Raw genomic sequence first — 21,909 nt, 5'->3', positions numbered from 1 at the left:
AAAGGAGGTAAGAAAACAATATATTAAGCATAACTGAAAAGGTTCCCCAGTACAAGACAGACATGTCTGGAGACACCGGAGCAAGTCAGCAGGAGGGCTATCAATGCAACTGGATCACCTGCCCTGTGTGGAGAGCCCAAGGGAAAGAGGTTTGTTCAGCTTACAGAAAAAGAGGCTCAGGGAAGATCTTAGTCCTGGAAAGGAGATGGAAATCTGACTGCAACTGCAACATTGTGATCTTCACCATTTCTTAAAAAATTTAAACAAATGGATCTTTAAATATCCACAGTGCCAATTACACAAGTTTTAAAACAATACTACAGTTCCAGATGGCCAGAAGCTGCAGTTGATAAAGCTAAAAATATATTCTTAGACCCTGCTTTTTACTCAGTCCATCTTTAAATTACCCAAGTTCTGATCTCTTAAGATACCTCCCTAAGTCACCCAAAACAACACTCAACTAAAAGATGATTAAAAAAATCAAGAAATCAATATTCCTAAGAAACACAACAGGTTGTTTAGCTTGTATGAAATAGTAATCTATTTAGAACATGAAATAAAAAGTAGGTCTTAGCTTCCTTAAAAGCAAATCATAAAATATGTTTACAAGATAACAGGGGATGGCAAGAATTGTTGTCTCTGGTACTTTAAAGGCATCTCCAGTCTTCATCAGCTTTGCTACGGCAAGGCTGGCAGCAGTTAAGTCAGGCTCACGTTCCCCATGCAGCATCACAGTAAGGACCAAAAAAGATTTTTAATCTAATCTGCTTTTAAAACTAGAATCAAGAACAGCTGCAACATTTCTTATTCCTCTATAAATACCTCTTCAATTTATCAGCTTCTTAGGAAATTTTTTCTTTGACTGAGTTATACTCAGAAGCATCTTCTAAAACAGCAAGAATTTTTATCTCCCATTCTGTCTATATATTTGTACTAGGAGAGATGAGAATGAATGAGGAGACACTGGAGGATTAGATTAGAACTGAAAGTTTATTCACTTTCTCCATTACCTCTCTGCAAGAACTTCCAAAGGACTAGCTCCGAGTGACCAACTTCGTACCATCCAAGCAGAGTCCATCGCAGCCAAAAATCCCCTGGCTATTCCAGTTCCCATTGGCCAAAAAGGCTAATAATAGAGTTTACCAACAAAAGCAGAGAAAGGAGAAGCATCGATTAGGGAAGAATTTAAACAAGTATCAAGAATATATTCAAATGGTGATCTGCTGGGAAATTATACTCCAGTAATTAGCTTAAAGCTCTACTCCTGCTGGGCTAGAGGCAGCCAGATGTATGCATGGTGAATTGCCCCAAAGCCAATGTTCCTCTGATTCCAACAACAATTCATAGCCTGGGGTGCCTTAATAGCTTCTCTTCAAGATTCTACTTTTTAATAACTAGCATTTTGCAGCTGGTTAACAGGCCTACAGCTGGTTCTGTAGAGAGTCTAATTGTCCCAATAAGCAGCAGATGGAACAGACATAACTTCAGAAGAAAAAATCTCAGCGCACATTCTACTAAGCAAGATCATTGCCATTCTAAATATCCTGCTTTCCCAAGACACCTCCCCTTCCTTCAGACCTCCCACTTTATTATAAACAGCAGCTTTCCTTGTAGTAGCTATCTTACAGGCAATGCATGTTTTGGTGACGGGTGCAATGGCTTGTGCTTATGCTTCAATTCACTGTTTACACATGGCAAGTTTAAAAGACAAACCTCTAAGAGACTGTCCCCAACCAGTGCCACAAGTAACTGGTGGCCGTTCTGCTCTCGCACCAGGGCTGCGTTCTCCGATGCATACATGCATGTAAAGTCAAACATGGCCACATCTGGCTGACCATAGTGATTAATGGCAAAGTCTAGGGATGGCAGCTGCTGATTAGTGGAGAAGTCAGCTGCTTCTCTGGCGTAGTTTAGCAGAGCCTCCTGGTCCACGTTCTCCCGTGACAGTAGTAACTCTGTGTCAGCATAATCCTGCCCAAAAGAGAAAACTTCAAGTGAAATAGCCAAATCCACAAGTTTATTTTAAGACTGGTATGTAAAATAGTTGGCAAATCCACTGATACAGGTTTGCCCTCTAATTCCTTTCATTCTTATCTCTGTTTATGCTTCCAAGAAAAAGTATGTGAATCTTTTATTGCAAACAGTAATCAGTCCTACCAGCGTTTCTGGCTGTGAAGAGTTAAGAAACTTCTGAGCATTTCTGTTCACACGCGCTTCAGGCAAAAGTCAAAAGATCCCAGTCCTTATGCATTAATTTGTGGTCAAAAGACTTTTAAATTGGCTTCCATGAGTATCAGACATATTTCCAATACTTCCTTCACTCCGTGCTGCCTCATTCCCATAAAATGAGGGAAGCTCAACTAAGCTATCAATGGTTAAGTATATTTTATCTTAAAATGAAAGAAACCACCAAATCTACAAAGAAATACAAATTCTGATAGCCAAGAACACTTCAGAAGGGCATCAGCCACATACATTCATGGTCTAAAATACACATGTACAAAAACATCATGTTGTGGAAGTGTTTCCGTTCTGTTAGCATAACGAAAAGCAAATTGTACCACAACTTTATAGAGAACACAGGAAAAGTTAATACTCACGTGCCGTATCACTCCTTTTTCCAGCAAGCTCTGTTTTTTGGCAGTCATAACAAAGTAGTGTGTATCATCTTTGTAGTAGACAATGTTCTCCAAGTCAATACCTTGGGACAGAACAAAGACGTGGTACTGAAGGAACAAGTTACATAGAACACAAGAGCTCTACTTGAAGAAAGTAAATTGAAACTATGTAACTTGAAGGCCTTAGAGAGTACAAGCACTTTAAAATATGAATCTTCAACAAAACCACTAACAGCACATTTCACCTGCAAATAGGTACGTTTAAAAATATATTTATCATCACTCTATGGTTTAAACTCAGATGTGAAGTGCAGGAAACTGAACTCAGTACTCAGACTTTCCCTATTTAGGGCTTTCATTTCCCTGGAGGTTTTCAGGAAATCTGTTCTCCACTGCTGGACAAAAATGAGACATATCTGAATTCTACACATTTGTTTTGTAACAGCTGCATACAACAGCTGTAAAAATGGGGAGGTCAGATTTCAAAGAGAGACAGGAATGACTGACTTCCTTGCACAAGATGTTCATTTATTGATCAAACCTGCTACCCAAATTACAGAGACACACAGTTTTCACTGGACATCTGTCCACTGCTAGCAAACCTGTGGCTTCTCGCAGATCCTGGAAGAACTTCTGGTTGAATATGAAGGCCACCCCACTGATCTCTTCCACTTTGGCTTCTGCTGTGGTGTTGCGATTGATGAAGTTTGCTGTGATAGCAATTGCTAGTTTCCCACGGAACTCTTTCCGGCGAAACCCTACAGGAAGGATACAGGAGTAAGACTGAGAAATAGAGCGTATCTTGAGAGTAGGCTCAGCATGCCATAGGCAGGTGTCCTCACAAAATAAAGACAGAATGGATCTGACAAAGTACAGAGTCCTCCACAGAGATAACAACAACTGCTTCATCAGAAAAATAAAAGCTCTCTCGTAGGAAGAATCATCCTATTTCCAAGTGGAATGCCGACACACCATTACCTTCTAAAGTGTTCCTCCTGCCATCCCCTCCAATGATTACTTCAAACTCATACTCTGATACAGGATGGGTTTTTGGGTGGACCAATGCACGCCAACCTATTCCTGTTGATAAATTCCAAGTTAATGACAATGTAAAACAGTGTTCATAATAGAACAAATACATAAAACCACTTCTCACTATCCATAATCCCTTCTGTACATCACTGCAGGGAATCTATACTGTTGACAGGGCTACTGCAGACTTGCACAGCCACTTTGGGAAAATCAGAGGCAGAGACAGCTTTGGTAAATCCCCCCATTAACTTTCAGGTTCACTACTTCTCAACTATCTATTCAATTAATAGGATGCAGAAAACGCTAAGTAAGTCACAATCCCTCACAGCCATCAGAGAACAGGTTTCTCAAAGATATGAAAAGCATAGCACAGTTCATTCATTGATATAAATATCTTCTCTGAAGGCAAGGAAAGGAGATGTTTTAAAAAAGTATCTTTCTAAGCATAATAAGCTTAAATATTTTAGGACCAATTATGATTTACTGTGTCATAGTCTTTTTCTTTGTAGAGGTGATTTTGTTTTATATAGTAACTCATTTGGATGTGTCACTAGGCAGAATAAATCGTACTAAAAATTCAGGCAGAAGCTTATTAATAATTACTATCATTAATGGAATATGAGGAAAGGATCTAAGCAGGGTTAAGGAGCAAGAATCTGTGTATCCTACCACAACTCCCCCTTTCTCTACTACCCATTTCAGTGCTACTTGCTTTCATTCTCCTGATCCTCTGGAGGGTAAACAAGTCCCTGAAATTCCACATTGACATGGATCTCTATTCCCAAGATCAAGGCAACCTTCAAAAGGATAAGCTGGAGCTGACGGATACCTGCAAAAAAGTAGATAAAGAAATAAAAGAGCACAAGTGCCCATGCATCTCCCTCATTACTGATAAACCAATACAAAGGACAGCTACTACTTTCATTTTCCCACTGTGTTCCCAGCATCTCATCCAGGCAGCACTGGTGTGTACTATCATGGCATGACAAGAAACTTCTATACAGCTGAAAGCCCAGCAGCCCTTCCCAAAGAATGAAACACACTTTTTTGTTTGTTTGTTTTCTTTTTGTTTGTTTCTGTCCTCAAATCAGCAATAAGAGAAACAACCACAACACACACTGCAGGAGAGGGAGAGAAGACAGCACAAGCAGAACAGTGCTTTTGATCAGCCTAGCTGTAGTACTGAACTGCAACTTCATCCCAACACCTTTGGGTCAGTGAGGGCATAGTAAATTCCTCACCACCTCTCACCTCTTCAGTGGTGAGGATGGGTGGGTATGAAAATGACAGTGTGCAATCTCAATGAGTTTGAAGGAAGACATCTTACTGTTGTGTTTCAGATACTGAGAAGAAAAAACATTCCGCTTAAATTTCAGCTGTGCTGAGATACAAAAGAAAACATGCATACAGTAGTGGGGAAAAAAATGACAAGAAATTGAAGGGAAAAGCAATCTGCAAGCCTAAGGCTGCAAAGATCTTCCAGTTTTGCAGTTTATTGGGGGGGGGGGGGGGGGGGGGGAGGGAAGAAACCCACAAAAAACCCCCACAAAAACCCAATCAAACCAACCCCAAAAAAATCAAAACCGTGTTTGTGCCACTTTATCCCACTTATGCCCAGTGGAGAACAGACACTGGTGGGTAAAACCTGTCCGTGCCATGTGCAATCAATTGGAGGGAGGGGGGATGGAAAAAAACCTGCAAGCATTCAGCTTTCAAAGGAGACTGATTTCTCAGAATTTAAGAATCATCAAAATATTCTCAATTTTAGTATGTAAACCTCTATTTAATCAAAGCTTATTCATAAGCCGACAGTGTTCTTGAAAGTATCTTCACCACTCTTCCAAAAATCAAAGCCAAATTGTTTCTCCCTTTTCCAGATCAACATTCACAAGAATGTTCAAAAACATTCAGGTTTCTCTTTTCTTTTTTTACAAGTTGCTTACAATGCTCAAGAGAAACAGAATAATGTGGCAGCTGTAGGAATGTAATAGTAAAAATAGGAAAATTACCCATCAAAAAAAAAGGTTGGAACCTTAAATGTACTTTTTAGTGCAGGAAAAAAAAAAGTGCCTTGGAAAGGAATAGATGTAACAGATGATAAATATATTGCATGTGTGATACTCTCATGGCACAATACATTTCTTTCACAACTAGGTCTAGGCCAAAACGCACTATGACAAGGTGAGACTGAATTGTACCATAAGGATTTAAGAGCAGTGATTGGTGTAGGCTGAATTTTAACGAGTTACCCCATGCCCTCACCCACTTTTTCCCCGTGAAGAACAAGTGCTGCTGTGTCTAACAGCTGCTGTACTTACTGATATGGTCTATGGACCCTGCACAGAATTTGCCGTAGAACTTTTTGGCGCCGAGACCCCTCAAGTCATGTATGGTGAACGGCCACAAGTGCAGCACGTTGTTGCGGGAAAAGGCATCCCTCTTTTCTATGACCACCACCTTGGCTCCCAGGAACGACAGGTCGATGGCTGTACGAAGGCCACAGGGTCCAGCCCCAATTATCAGACACTGCAAAACAACCAGCACAGAGCAACTTGACAGTCTTATAAGTAAAGAGGTATTTTTACTACGGCTTCCATGTATCCCATGACTCTTAGGGGGTAACTGCTTTTTATCTGCAACATAAGCTGAAAATTCAGATCAGTCTTTCTTTTGTTACCTGCCACATTCTGCCACTGATACGTTAAAGCAGTAACCACGACCTGAAAACAAAGCATACCACTGAAAACAAAGCATACCACAGAGTGGTGAAAGTTGGGAGAAGTTGGCAAGTAAACCCTTGTTTTAAGCAGAGCTGCCAAGGTGTACTTCCCAACTTATGTAAGCACTTGGAGAACAGCAATATTTCTGAAGGCTTCTTCCTCCCCCATCCCATCCATTGAATGTTGTTTTTTTTTTTAAAGTAGTGAAAACATTTCCTCACATATGCCATCCTCCAAAGCCTCAGCTGGCCTTTATTGAGAAACTCTTCAGTAAAACTAAAAATTCCTCCTCAGCAGTGGCTATAGCAAATAAATATGTGAGAAGCTACTGTTTTTATAAACACCGTCTAGAGTAGTGCAGACAGTCAGGTCAGAGCAGTAACTTATGCCTATGCTGGGAAATAAACATCATGAATGCAAATGACGTGTGACTAGACAGCTTTTATCAAAACATGACTTCTCCAAGATGACCTTTGTCATTTCAAAGGTCTTACATCTTCTCAGATCTCTCTCCACTCCACTCACAAACGCTATCGGAGGCTAATAAACAACTTGAGAACGTAAAATACATATCTAGTGTTGGAAGTACTTCTGAGAAACAAACAGCAAGATCATTTCTTTTAAAATCAGAAAGTCAAGCTATTCAGTTGACACTTCTTACTCACAGAAACTGAGGTCTACAAAGAAAGCTGGGACTGGTGCGTGCCTTCACAGGAATATAGTACACAGTTCATTTTGTCATATCATTTTTGTACTTTGATTTCTATAGAGTATAAGCAGAATAAAGTAATAGAGTGAAAACAGAATAAAGACCTTGCTACAGTGGTGGTTGTTGTTGCCATGTAAGGATTTGTACATACCACACACACTGGTATGTAAGGATTTTCCAGATCCTTACATACCCTTATAGATGGATAAAGCTCTATGAGATATTCTTAAGCATGCCAAAACCTAACCAGAAACTCAACCTTCTGATACACAGTCTATCCCAAAGCTCTTTCTTCATTCATTGTGCCCATATGCCAGTTTTTACAGGTCACCACATTTTCACCAGTTATTCACTGGGGCATAAATTCCCCAAATGTTGTGGAACTGCAAATATAAAGCCTGAATGATGAATGGAACACTACAAATTACAGCAGTGATGACACAACAACTGACATGCAAATTGGGAGCAAGACTACTGTATAAGATAAGAAGTCACATAAATCTGAGGGCAGAGATCCAAGTCTAGAGGAAAGGGAAGTGAAGAGTAACAGCACTGCTTCTTTAGTAGCTTCAGGAACCTGAAGGCATATGGAAGAAAAGGCAAGCCCAACCACTGAGCTATCAAATTCCAAAGTAGACTTGTCTATTGAACACACCCCCAACCTGTCATGTGTTAAAAGGGATAACCGTTTAGGATCTAATATATTTTCCCAAATTAATAGTTTTCTTTGTGGCCAAGTATAACTCTCAAACAGCACTTAGTCCTTCTCTTTTTTAAGCTTGTAAGAAAATGATCTGGGTGTATATTTATTCAAGTAATAATTTTGCTCATCTGACAGCTACAATCTTCAAAGAGACTGGGTTGACAGAATAATTTTGGTTGGAAAAGACCTTTATGCTCATCAAATCTAACTGTTAACCTACACTGCCAAGTCCACCACTAAGCATGTCCCTGAGCACCACATCTACTGATATTTTAAACACCTGGGGGGGTGATAGTGGTGGTGAGTAAACCACTTCCTGGGGAAGCCTGTTCCAATGATTGACAGCCCTTTTGGTGAAGAAATTTTCCCTAAAACCTCCCCTGGCAGAACTTGAGGCCATTTCCTCTTGTCCCATCATGTATTATGTGGAAGAAGGGACCAACACCCACCCGGCTACAACCTCCTTTCAGGTAAGGGTAGAGTGATACGGTCTCCCTCCAGCCTCCTTTTCTCCAGACTAAACACCTCCAGCCCCTCAGCCACTTCCTGTAACACTTGGTCTCTAGATCCTTTCACCAGCTTCACTGTCCTTCTTTGGACATGCTCCAGACCCTCAGTGTCTTTTTTGTAGCAAGGGGCCCAAAACTCAACACGGTATTCAAGGTGTTTCAGATTCTCTGGATGTAAAATACACGATAGTGAACTAATTCATGATCCAAGTTGACATTTTTTTTTAACATCACAAAAAAATTAAATTCTGTTGCTACTAAACAGAGCAAGTTTTAAACATAATTAAAAATAGAAGGAAAGATTCTGCTCCTTTCCCACCTCTAACGCTTCTTCTAGCTTCAGATGTCTTGTAGAAACCTACCTTCTGATACTCTCACAGGCAGCAGTAACTACATGAGATAACAAGTACAGCCAAGTAAGTACAGGCAGCTACTGCTTGTTCCCTTCCCCTCGATGACTCCAAGCAACCCCTGCAACTCCATGCGCTAAAGCTGTCTCACCCGTCAGAAACACTTCTTGCTCAAGACCTTTCAGACAGATTACATTACGTTTTCAGTAACACCACCATGGTAATGGAACAAAAAACGCAAACTGACACCCTGTATTCTCTGTATAGCCAATGAAGAGAGAGCACCATTTGTAACTACTTAGATCTGAACAACTCCTGGCATCCAAGTCCTGCTTTGAAGAACCCTGATTCCGGTTAACCCGCACGCTGGCCACGTGATGCACTAACTGCTGCCCAACTCCAGCCACAGCACTTCACCCCTAAACAATTTTTAAACGGGCAAGGAAGAGCTACGCTGCCGAGGATGAGAACTGTAACGCAGCCTTTAAGACACACCAGTTTTGACTGATCTTACTGATGGCCAACTTTCTGTTCCAATCACATAGCTAAAATCCTCACCTTTATTTTAAACTCTGTCATCTCCACATGCACGTTACATTTCTGTAGTTTTTAATCAGTGGTTTGCAAACTACACGAAACATCAGGAATATAAAACTTAGTGAGATAGGAAACATCAGATATGATACTGCCTCCACTTTGAATAGTTATTATTATCTCTTCAGAATCACATATTGACATTTAACAGTAGATAGGATATGAAAAAAGTAAAAAAGAATACTTTTTTTTAAACATTAAAACTTAAACAAATTTTATACATAAAGTGATTCAATATATACCTCATAATAGGTATATATTAACATACTAACAAGAAAAAAGCTAACGAAATTTCACTTTCTCTCAGCTACAAATTTCACTACTTGAAATGTCCTGAGTCCCCAGTCCAACATCCTGTATGTTTCAGTGTTGGGGCAGAGGGGATCCACCTTTAATTTATCCACTTAGGTTTCCATACAGCATCTCACCAACAGTTTCTTAGAAACACTAGTAAATTAGTTTCTGGCTTTCCTCCACTCCCCTTCTATTTGTTTGGGGTTTTTATAAATTCTCTTTCTTCTCCTTGTAACCTGTGCAGAAAAGCAGCTACAGAGTAAGCCTTCCTTTTCCTCTAGTAGAGGTCACTCGCACGTGATCACTGACAAGTCCATTGCAATCATTCCCTGATGCCACCACTGTGTTTTATAGACAGCTGGCTACATGTATTTCAGAAGGTGTGTTCTTTTCTGATTTCTTTTATGACTCGCTAATCTTTCAGACCAGTGAAGAGCTTTACTCATTTCTCCCATTCCTCTCACCACCAACTTCCCATAGGGCTTCGCCCATCATCTTTATCATCTTCCTCTACAATCTGCACCACCTCATTCACAGACAGTGGTTCAATCAGCTCCTCAGTGCTGTAGATAAACAGTACTTTCCCAACTCTTTTTGTCCAAGCTAAAATCTCTCCCTTTCCAACATCTCCTCATGGCTGCCTAGCTGTCTGTTCAAGTCCAACATGACAAAATGGAGCTCTAACGTCCTTCTAAACTCACCCCACCACTTCCCTTCTAGATAAGTGTCACAATCAATTTTCTAAGTATCTTTTAATAGCTGGATGTCAGCCTCCACACTCATCTCTATTTTTTGGTACATCCTCATAATCAAACACTATTAAAGTCACACACTTATTCTTCCATTACATTTCTTTTTGTGTTGCATCTCTATTATCAATGGAACCTTTTCTTCAGTGTTCACCAATACAGTCTTGCCCACTAAAAATATATTCACAGCCCAGATGCAAAAATCACTCTCTTAGTCTATTACTTCAAATGAATTAAAATACCTCTACATTCTTAAACAGCTTGCTTAATCTCTTTCTCATGGAAGGCTGTACAGTGTGCTTATGTTTCAAGCCTCTATTTCTGTTCTACCCATCATAGTTCATTCAAAATAAGACTAATTCCTGAATCCAATAAATGCAAAGTACAGTTGAGTTTTCAGAAGAAAAAAAAAAATCTGAATTTTTTCCCATGATGTCCATGGTGCCTGGAAGGTTTATTCCCAAATATACACATTTTCACTTTATTATACTGCCTGAAAAATAAAAACCATGACAATGGTTGGACTTCCAGGGCACTGAAGCTGGTGTCCAATTCTATTATTTTCCAAGTTAATCTACGTTCACCTGCTATAATCTGATGTACCACATGTAAACACTGAGTAAAGCATTACCTTTACAAAACCTAGAACAAGTGGACCTTTGTCTATTAGTAATTTTGCCACGTGTTATTGTAGTATTTAATTGTAAGTGCCACTATCCATTTGAAAATGGCCATTGGAAAGCAAAAGAAAATAAACAACCAAGAAACTAATATAACTTTCTTAGTTGGCAATTAAACTCCAATTCACAGACCAGAAATTACTGACATATCATAAACAGGATATATTTCCCCCTCAGTTATCTACTGAGGAATTAGTCATTAATTCCTCCTATTAAGATATTTCCTTCTCCCAAAAGGTGAATATTCAAGAGCAGCAGTGGTGTCTATTGTCCTCAAAGAAGAAGGGCTGAATCTTGTTCTAATTTTATCATATTCTGCACTATCATCCTATTTTGACAAAAGGAAAAGTGTGCAAGTATTTGCAAAAAACCCACCCTATTCCATTCATCCTTTGATGAATGGTATCAAGAACTGCTTTCAGTAACAACAAAACAAATAGCTATGCTCATACTGAACAGTCTAACACGGGTGCAGCACAAATACCAGCTCACAATAATTCAGGTTAAAAAAAATAATAAAATGTTGTGGGGGTGTGTGTGTAAAAGCAGGAATTCCTGCAGTAAATACCACACATACCAACCCTTTAAAAGGAATCAGTGTGAGTTTCCACAGCATTTTTTCTCTGAACTTGGAATACAACTGATTACTTTCTAAAGCATGGGAAATAGAATTTTTTGCCAAATTGGTATGAAAGTTTGCTTTTCTTGAGAGACTCATGAGAATTTCCAAATTGAAACTGGAAAATTCTAAACATAAATATATATTTTAATCTATATTCCAACAGTTTCCTGTTATTGGCTAGTAAAAAAAAGGTTTAAAAAAAAGCCTACCAAGAGTAAAGGTTTACCAATTAAGATTCTCTCACCCATCTATATTATTGATGCCACAAAAATGTAAAACAGAACCTTGCAGGCTGCCTCTCCTGAATAAATTACAAATATTCTGGTCATTCCCAAGGATTTCCATTTAGCTTCCCACATTCAGGTGGGCAGGCAAATTTGGCAGCAGCAAACACAATTTTTGACTGAAAGTCAGCTGCTGACAAGTTGTGGATATGCTATAAATAATTCGTGTGAGGACATTCCTAGATCTTCCCGGAGCTTTATATTGACACCAGGAAAGCACCTTTCTACACCAAGACGTCTTTATTGTGCATGCAACAGACAAACCAGGTAACAGTTATCTTCACCACCACCAGTAAATCTCTTACCTTCGTGTTGGCGCATGCTTTCCCCTTCTTGTAGTCCTTATGGCTGCCCCTTTTATCCAATTTAGCCCACAAGGCTTTGGCTTTCCAGTAATTTAGCTTGGACTTGAGTTTGTGATAGAAAGAACGATAGTCCTTGGGCTTTAGTTCTAGGTAGTCACAAAGCTCTTGGAAAGCCTTGAGAGTCCCCTTGCAGGTTGAAGCTTGGACAAATCTGTCAAAGAGAACATGAGCCTGGTTCACCTTCTCGTTCTTGCCTTCCTCCATGCTTCACACTTCTCAGCTGCCCTGGGGGGCAGCTGTTCTCTTCCAGTCTTCCAGACTTCTGATGTTGCTCTGCTGAGCCACTTTCACCTCTGGTTTACAACCATTATTAACCTATTAAAAAAAAAAAGAAGAAGAAAATGTAACTATGTTGCTTTTTTCTCTCCAAAATTTTGTCTAAGCCTGATGAACTAAGAGCCCAGATTCTCTGTAACTAATAAAGAATCAGTCCTACATTAGTCAGCTGATCAGTACTCCAAGGAGTCCTGCCCAAGTTGCCTAAAACAGAGCCTTCCAAAGCTCTCTGAGCTCCACTGCAAACAGTCCAACATTCTCACCTCTGTTAAATCACAAGACGCTTTACCTAAGCCAATCCCTAGGAAGTTTTACCAAAACTCATTTCACATGAACAGCAAATAAATTACAAGTAAACTGGCAAATGTTATGTGATGTTTGAAAATAGGCAGAGGTTTTAAAACAAAAGATAAGACTACTGCAATGCTTCTGTGGTGGTTTTAAAAAATATCATTGCCACAGCATCTGGTATTCCACCAGTAAAATAAGTTTTGGTTCCTTCACTCTGAAAGGACATATGCCTTTGCTCATTATAAATAGCTAAGAGGAAAGAGGATGGTACAGCACAAGCTGAGCTCTCTGTCAGAGTCCTTGCAAACACTGATTTTGTACGGTGACATAACAAACCCAGTGATGGCTCCTGCAATCCTAGAAAGAAGTTAAACCTGCTGATGGCGATGAAATGCTTCAGAAAATATGTCACGACTGAAAAAAACCAAGAGCCTGTCTGTGTTGCATCACACAGTATAAACATTTGCCTTGCCTAGAATCTATGCATGTATTCCTGCCAGTATGTGTGATGCACGATCCTCCTAAGATTCTCGCTCATCTATCCTGTGGTTTTCCACTTCTTTTGATATGCAGGTCCCTATAAAATTTTAGGTGACAATTGGGGTCCTCAGCAGATTAAATATGCTAAGAGGAGGTCTGCTACTCTTAGTTGCTTTTCTGAAGCAGCCTGCAGACCTACAAAATTAATTGCTTGGATCACAAATAGCAGATTTTGTTTAAAGAACAGAGATTTTTTCTCTCGCGTGCATTTTTATATATGTTAAATCTCTTTATTCTTTTCATACATAATAGAAGTTCACATATAATAATTGTTAGGAAAGAATAGTTCTGTTTGTCTGAAGATAGGAGGGGAGCATGGGAACATATGCAGGAACTACGGAAGTGAAAGCATTTCTGAGGTGCTTTTTGTCCTTTGTTTTTTGCAAAGAGATTTAAGGTAAAAAAGGAAATATGTGGACTCGGATAAAACTTTTTAGATTCTCACCAGCTCTTTTCCTGCTTCCAGCAGACAGGAAGCCAAGTCAAACATTACAGCTCATGTCTCTTCCCCTCCTGTATGACAGCTCTGCAGCAGTTTATCTGGGCACTCCTGCATTTCACCTTACCACAGTATTTATTGTTTACATTTAGAAATAGCAAAGGAGACCTGGAAACCTTTACAAACAGCCATCAACTGTTTGTAATTAAAAATAAAAATGAATTTTCCTACCAAAGCCACAGTACCACAATGGGTTATACCACAGAATGTGATTCTGACTTTATTAGGACAACTGCCTTAGAGGACTCTGCACATGAAGCTGCTGCTTTTCTAGCCGGCTGATAGCAATGCCATCTCCATATCAGTACTGCTCACTGAGCAGGATGGAACAAACTGCTTTGCTTATTTTTAAACTTCACTGTTGCAAAGCTGGAAACGTGCTGCAGGCTTTCACCTCGTGGTAGTCACTGCACCACTGCAGACACTGGGCTTTAAGCCTCTGTCTCAAAAGAACATTACAAAAAGCCCCAACAAACCACCTCATACAGTGAAGGAGTAATTTCAGTGTGTCTGTGTAATAATTACAAGAAAAAACCTACAGCCTAAAGCCACATGCCTTGTTAATCAGCACAACATCACAAGTTGCAAACTATTTTGTGCTGTTTCCTCCACCTCTTACACCCTGCTCTACCAACCAAACAATTTCCACCAGGGCTCCAGGTGACTGACACTTGTGAGAAAAGTTACATGACCTAAATGCACTAGAATGGCAATTTCAGTTTGTTAATCCACAATCCACTACTGACATATATGCAGATGTAAGGTTTCACTTCTTACTCTTGCTTCTTCTGTACCCTTTCCCCACAGCAGCGAAGCAGCGCTGATTCTGCACTGCTTGGAGGGATCCCACGTTAAAAATCCAACCTACTTTCATTCTAGGAACTCACTGCTTTGTGTTCAAGGTTTGCCAAGCCAGGAGGAAAACCAGCAAAAGCAGGTCAGTCATTTTACACCGCACAGCCCAAGCGGCACATTCTGCCAACATCCCGTTTTGCCCGGGCTGTGAAGTCAGCTGTGCCCACAGGTCAAACACAGAGGCTTCAGTTGCTTCCATTATCACTCCCCAGAACTCTGCATTCTTGATGTGAACACCCAAAGCCCTTGGAACCCAGGAGCAGTACATCAGAGACCATGGAAATTACAGGAGGCAAAGGAAGGGCAGGCAAGAATTATTTGCCAGGTTTCCAGGGTATTTGTATGCCTTGCTGGCTATCCTGCAAGTCTGCAGCATCCAGCATGTTTTGTCTCGAGGCAGCTGATTGCTGACTCAGAAGCTCTGTAAATTCCTTGGCTGGAGTGTTGGGAGAGAAAGACAAAGCCCGTGAAAAACCGCGTGCAAGAACAGCGCTCGTGTTGCTATTTACAATAATAGCATGAGGTTGTCACTGACTCATGACTGCAAGTACCCTCAGGATCTCCAGCACTTGCCCAGGACAAGAGAAACCTATGAAAACCAGTGAATAATTCCAGGTGTTGGTTCCTTCCCACAGTCACACCGGATGCAGGAATATGAATATTTTACCAAATGCCAGTATGAGAGAGTAAGTCCAGTGCTGCACTTGTGTCAAAGGCAAGAGATGAAGAGGAGATTTTGCAAGCAATACACATAATGAAATCCAAATTCCTGCATGAAGTGTTGCAAAAAGCAGGACTCTAGATCCAAAGTAAATAAACCCCCATTATAATAGTCACTCTCCCTATGTTTTATAGTAGTCACTCTACCTACATTCAGCTAAATCCACCCTGGTTTTGCTCATTCAACTAAGGACCCGAGCCTGGAAAAATAAAACATGATGGGAATGTATTTTCCAGCATCCTTCTCCACATTTTTTTCTGGCAGAAACCATTGACTTAATTCCATCTAAATTCATGGCTTGTTCTGGCTAGCTTAAAAAAGCATTTTGAGGGAATAAAACATTTGCCAAAGTAACTGCCCAGCTCCACTTCAGAGTGATGACTTTCTCTGAGCACAGTGTAAATACATTCTTACATGTTGATTATTTCCCAGCCAGCCACACATCACAGATGTACCCTTGACAGACAATTCTGAGAAGGCAGAGGTAACAAACTGCAATACCATATGGAATCTGAAAGCAAGTTGATCCATCAATCATAAAACTACTGATACCTCCAATAGCTCTAATTTCCACTGATTTCATCCCTTCCCTAAAATTCCCAGTTCCTCAGCAACATTCCCTATGCCTTTGTCTCCCTTCCATGGCCCCTCAGCTTCTGCCTAAGCAAGGCTCAGTAACATTCTCTGGAAATTCTGAGATTACTGCAGCACCTAGGCAGCAGCCAGTACACACTTGCAACTTGGCTAGCAAAAGCCTAAGCACAGATTACTGCTAAGCTTATACCACAGACAGCAGAGACACCTATTTTTGTCTCTCTCCTCCACCCAGCCTCCAGTTTTCTTGTAGGAAATCAATTACCTTTGAGACTTCTATTCCCTGTCAAATCTGGATGAAATTGTTCACAAGTTATTAAGGATGAACTGAAAAGCAGATGGACAAACAGCTCAATGCTGTAAGCCTCCCTTCTTTAGAAACCCCACTAAAAAAAGTCTTTATTCCAACAAATGAAAAAGCTCTGTTTTCATTTCCAGGATTTGATTTATTTTACTTTTAACTAAAGAAATGGACTTTGCTACAATATGTTCATGACTTTCTAAATGATCCCGGGTATCAAAAAGTGCAGTTTTAGGGCAGCAGCGAAACTGTGGAACAGATGGCAAAAAGAGGACAATTTTGAGACAAGCAAGCCAGAACTGGCAATTATTTTAGCTCCATGTTATGCAGTCAAGAAATGGGAATGCAGGAGGACAAAGGCGTGGCTGCCATTGTTTGCAGCTTCCCTTTTATACCAGATGGAAAAAAGGAATGTCAGCACTGTCCACTACAGTATGTTTTAAGATGGCATTTAGATCTGCTCCTGTTCATAAAATTTAAGACTCAAGCAAATACGCTAGCAAAAAAATGTTTGTGTTTTAATACATCTATCAAAACTGATATGGTGGGTCCTCCACCCACCATATGGAAATGAGTCTTTTGGGTCTCCCCCTTTCCTATCTACCCTGTCCCAAGCTAGGATGAAAGTGGAAGAAAGAAGCAGACCACATATGAACTTGGCTGCATTCTTAAGATGACCAAAGTACATACACAAACAGTTCACAGATTTTTCACATTAAGAAAAGCTCAATCCAATAAAAATTTTAAAAGATATGTAAATTATATCCACTAATATGGAAATACATGAGTTACAGATAGTATTTTGGTTCCCAAATTCATATCAAGGTACTGAATAAAAATGTGTACTTTTTTGTTACTAACCATTTCTTAAGTACCACAATATGAGCACTGCCTGAAAACATTAAACCTACAACATAAACCTTTTAGCTATCTGAATTCAGCACACTATTCTGCTGCTCTCATACACCACTTCGATCACAGCAGAGTCCCTGTGTTGAACGAACATCAGCATAAAGACAGAGGCCAAGAAACAGACTGTCTCTTTGGAAGAACTGGAAAAAAAAAAAAAAAAAACCAAACTGAAAGAAATTATACTAAGGAAGAATTAGTTGCTGCCCCCATACAAGGGAATAATGACAGCTACCCAGATGGCCTACAAGACAAGTTTCCAGAGCTACTAGCTTAAAAGCCTGACACAGCCACGTATAGGGAGATCCCTCTTAGGACAATTATTCATATCAGGCAACCAGTAACCAATGCAATGATCTCTTCTCACCGAGCACCAACTCAACAGCTGTGTGCTTGGGAAGTTGGAGACATTCTTTACATCTTGGAACTGCCACCATGCCATACACAACATGCACAGCAAAAAGAAAATTTATTTCCCAAAGAAGTGAATGTGCTTTTATTCCAACGGCAAAAAGTGCTACATCCCCCTCGAATCAAAACCCTCACAACAAACATTTTGGAGCATCATCATTGATGCAGCACATTCTATGAGCAACACTTCCCATTACAGGCCTCCCAAATTCCAATGACTGATGACAGCAAAGGCTCCGTTTGTTGTCTGGGTGGTGAAATCCAAGCATCTCCCACAAATCATCCTCAAAACACAAGCCTGCCTGTTCCAATAAAGGGAGCCCTCAGACTATGTGTGTCTCCCATAGAGAGACCGGCGGGCAGTCAGACTCTGGGTATTTTCTGATGAGCAACACCTACCCCACTTCTAAGGGACATGCACAACCACTTCACACTAGGTCAAAGTGACTTCAGTACAAGGCTGAAGCACATAGAGTCTTCTCACTCCACTACTTCACAGGGCAAAAAGGTTGAATGGCATTCTCTCATTTAAAGTGCTTTGAAGCTATTCCTGATGTTACGATTTCAACATAGAAATGTTCCTACCCAGCTCTTATTTGAAAAAAAAAAAAAAAGCCCTCTAAGAAAGGACTGGAATGACACTTTCTCAAAACTTTATTTCTATAACTCTAAACAGGGATTAAAAAAAACCCACAGTCACCTTAGCACAGCAAAACATACCAGCTTTTGACACCATATAGGACACAGATTGATTCATCTTTGCTATGCTACAAGAAAAAAAGGTTTTCAGAAAAGCTTTACTGAACATTAGAAAACAAGAGCATTGTTCTGACCCAATTAGAAATTTTGAGCATAACAAAGGCCAGAGGCTACAGACACACTATAATGACCTCTGAAGCCCAGTGAGCAAAGTCCTCTGAGGCCTTCAGGTTCTACCAGCACACTGATCACCCCAAGCCATTCCACGGCACAGTGAGAAAACAAAGCGAGCCCAGGTTTATATTTAAAAAGGCGGGGGGGGGGGGAAGCTCACACATGAAAGAAATTATCTAATGAAACTCATAAGAACATAGTTTTTAAATTTATGTAAGTGAAGGCTTCTAGCTGTCAGAACCTGGTATCAAAACAAGACTGCTGTGATCACAAAAGTTAACACAGGAAAGAATCAACAGGGACAGAGAGAGAGACACACAACCATGTGATCTGGAAGTAACAGAAGAAAAAAGTAACCAAAGAGCACACGGTTCATGAGATCTGAGAAGTAAAAAGCTCTGTCATCTACTGCAGTACGTGCTTACCTTCTACCATATGCACTTGTCTCCAGTTACGTGCTTCAGTTCTCCGTTTATCACCTCATTTTGCCTTACACAGGTCAAAGTTCACTAATCATGTAGAATCACAGGGTCCAAACTAGGGTGAACTTACCAAAGCTACCTCCATTTAGGTGATCAAGAGAAACACCTTAACACTTCAGAAGCAAACACAAAGACTGGTCATTTGTGCCAGCATTCATTCTAATTGAGGCTGGTGGCTGCCTGGACTTTTAACTCCAAGGCTAGTGGGCCTCAGCAGTTCAGTAAATACCAGACTCTCACAAAACAAAGAACAAATATTCCAGTTACACACATTAGAAACGTACATGGGAAAGCAAGTTTCATTTGTGCTGTTTCCAACTCTCAGCTATTATAGGTGTGGAAAAGAGACAGGCACTTTCTTGAAGAAAGTGGTGGAGAAGGAGTTAGAAAACAGGATTAAAAGACTGTTAATTCCACTCTCCGCACACTCAGCTAGCTAAGCCATCACAAATTTAATACACTGCCCAGAGCATTTCAAACAAATTATTTAATGGATATGTATCCTGTTTCTGTGGAGGAAGACCAAATATGGAAAGCAGAGAGATTTAGAAATTTCAGAATATTTTTCCCCCCTGATCCATATCTTGCAAGACTCTTTCGGGAGCCAAGAAATCTCAGTAAACAGACATCTGAATAAGAGAGCCACAAAGATTTCTCCAAGCCACAAACTACTTTACCTAGAGGCTGCTGATCTTTAAAAACAAACCAAACCCCAAGCTTCATTCTAGAAGTCCAGAAGGGGCTGAGACCACGCTACAAACGTGTGTGCAACCTTAGCCTTCACAACTGACAGGCAAAATGCAGAGTTCAAAAACCACCTAAACAATTGGATGTTAAACCCAGTCATCCAGAACTGACACCTTTTTCCTTACACCAGAAGGGTCTAACCAGGAACAGCAGCATCTTGAGAACTCATCTGCAGATAAGGATCAGCACCTACTCACTACTTGTCACATGCCTTCACTTATATTTGGCACTCTGCATGCCAGCTATCTGATCTGTCGCTGCCACCAACCCATGCATGGCCTACAGACCCAAGCTCCACCAGCACACGCTGACTCCCTCAAGCTTTACTGCTGCCAAAGAAAACCCCACAGTGGGTGTCTAACTGCTGATGGGTGTACCCTACTCATGCACACACACAAATCACTACACTTAGCCTGCCTTCCTCCTTAAACGCTGTGCATGAAGATGTGTGCTAGTCTATCTAAAACCAGAAATGGCAACAGTGCGGAAATCTATCAAGGGTGGATGCATCAGGGTGTTTCTTGATGCTCCACAGGCCACCACAGGCCTGTATTGTCCTCCCACATTAGTCATTAGATTAGACCATAATACACAATTAAGCAATTTCATTTCATTTTGCAAAGGCAGAGAACTACATACCTCAGCAAGGGTGCTACTGACTAAGCCGAGTTTGAACAGGACACAAAGCAGGATTTGAAGGGAACCAGAAGGAGACTGTTTTCCACCATGTTTTGAATTTTCTTTCTTTTTTGAACAACTGGTAGATTCAGGATGGAGCTACACCTCATTTTCATGGTAGAATTTACTTGTTTAGACCCTTGAGGCATGGGGCTTGTAGATAACAGAAACAATACTGAACGTGTTCAATGTTCATTACATCACAGGAAGAAAACACACACACAATAGTCTTATAACTTTTATTTCATAAATTAGATCATTTAATTGATATCTATTCCACAGGTCCCACAAACCTCTTCTAGAACTTGTTCCAGGCTGAATTCCTGTAGGCATTTTTATTTGGGGCAGGGGGCACAACATGGATGGGGACACACACACATGAATAAACTATCCCAGCCTTTCCTCAAATCTCTCTTACCATACTTACATCATGGAATTCTTAATTTGACAGTATCTTAAACTTAGTTTAGTATTAACTGTTGATAAATTTACTCATGTAAATCTCACCTAAAGATAAGAATATCTCCACCCCTTTGCACTCTGGTACTCCCCACATTCTTTAACAACAACAATAATGGTTTAAACAAAACCAAAGCAAAATCCAACCCTTAGCAACTAAAACTTCACTGTGAAACTGTCAAATGAAAACTGATCAAATCTAGCAGCTTAATGAAAATTCAACTGTTACACAATCCTGTGTGTCTAATGCTTCCCATCATCCACTTCCCTCAGAGCTACAAGGAAAGCTTTTACCAGAGCACAGAAATATATTGTAAGCAAACACCGTTTTTAACACTTTGGCTGAGCTACACCAACCAGGTAGCATAAAGAAGTTACACTTTCTCACGCCACAAAATATACCAGAAGTTTGAGAGGTCATCCAGATTGTATGACTGGGGGTACGGCAAAACAAAAAACTTGTAACACTGAACTTTCAACTCTGGACCTAAGTTAATATCATTTGCACATACTGTTATGTAGCTTAAAAATAGTAACCAGGGAGTATGTTCCCCACTTGGCTGGACATCTGACTCTCAGTAAATGCTGAAACAATTCAGTTGGCCAGATCCCGATTCCTCTCCAGCCGCCAAACACATGAGATGCCTCTCTCAGCAAAGACCATGCCAAGCTCAATGCCTCAGGCAAATGAAAATCTGTTAGGAAATCAGTTACAGAGGAAAGAGGTGGAGGCGGTTTTGTGATTTACTCTCCTCTCCCTGAGGCTTTGGCAAGCAGTTTCTGAAATAAGATGGCAGTCATCACTTCCAGAGGCAGACATTACTGCTCTGCTCGCTTACAGCTGCACTGGTGGGGGCATGAAAAGACTTGGTACGAATTAGTCAGAGATTTAATCCAATCTAAGTGTAAGGATGCCATTCAGCAGAAATTGTTCCTAGTACCCAGCACACATAAAAGCTTCTCTCTCTGCCTTTCATCCTTAAGGACTTTTTCTGTCTAGTCTTTCTAATTCCATCTTCCTTCGGATAAAGGTCCTTCCTCTGC

At 40.4% G+C, this 21,909-nt stretch overlaps 1 protein-coding gene across 4 annotated transcripts in view; it reads right to left on the bottom strand.

Annotated features, from left to right (window-relative positions):
- MICAL3 (microtubule associated monooxygenase, calponin and LIM domain containing 3) overlaps window positions 1-12,433 on the bottom strand; it is a gene marked incomplete at its 5' end in the record, with an annotated part of 103,921 nt that extends 91,488 nt beyond the window's left edge. For all 4 annotated transcript variants that reach the window (XM_084267763.1, XM_084267764.1, XM_084267765.1 and 1 more), the window contains 8 exons: window positions 1,011-1,126; window positions 1,714-1,971; window positions 2,601-2,701; window positions 3,221-3,376; window positions 3,597-3,698; window positions 4,363-4,479; window positions 5,969-6,176; window positions 12,170-12,433. In XM_084267763.1, the coding sequence (XP_084123889.1) occupies window positions 1,011-1,126; window positions 1,714-1,971; window positions 2,601-2,701; window positions 3,221-3,376; window positions 3,597-3,698; window positions 4,363-4,479; window positions 5,969-6,176; window positions 12,170-12,433 (1,322 nt within the window). The remainder of the gene's footprint in view (window positions 1-1,010; window positions 1,127-1,713; window positions 1,972-2,600; window positions 2,702-3,220; window positions 3,377-3,596; window positions 3,699-4,362; window positions 4,480-5,968; window positions 6,177-12,169) is intronic.
- Between the last annotated feature and the right edge of the window lie 9,476 nt (window positions 12,434-21,909).

This window comes from Gallinula chloropus, assembly GCF_964237585.1.
Source record: "Gallinula chloropus genome assembly, chromosome: 1".
NCBI lineage: Eukaryota > Metazoa > Chordata > Aves > Gruiformes > Rallidae > Gallinula > Gallinula chloropus.
Note: the sequence above shows the minus strand (reverse complement) of the source record. Positions and strands in the feature narration are given on the sequence as shown.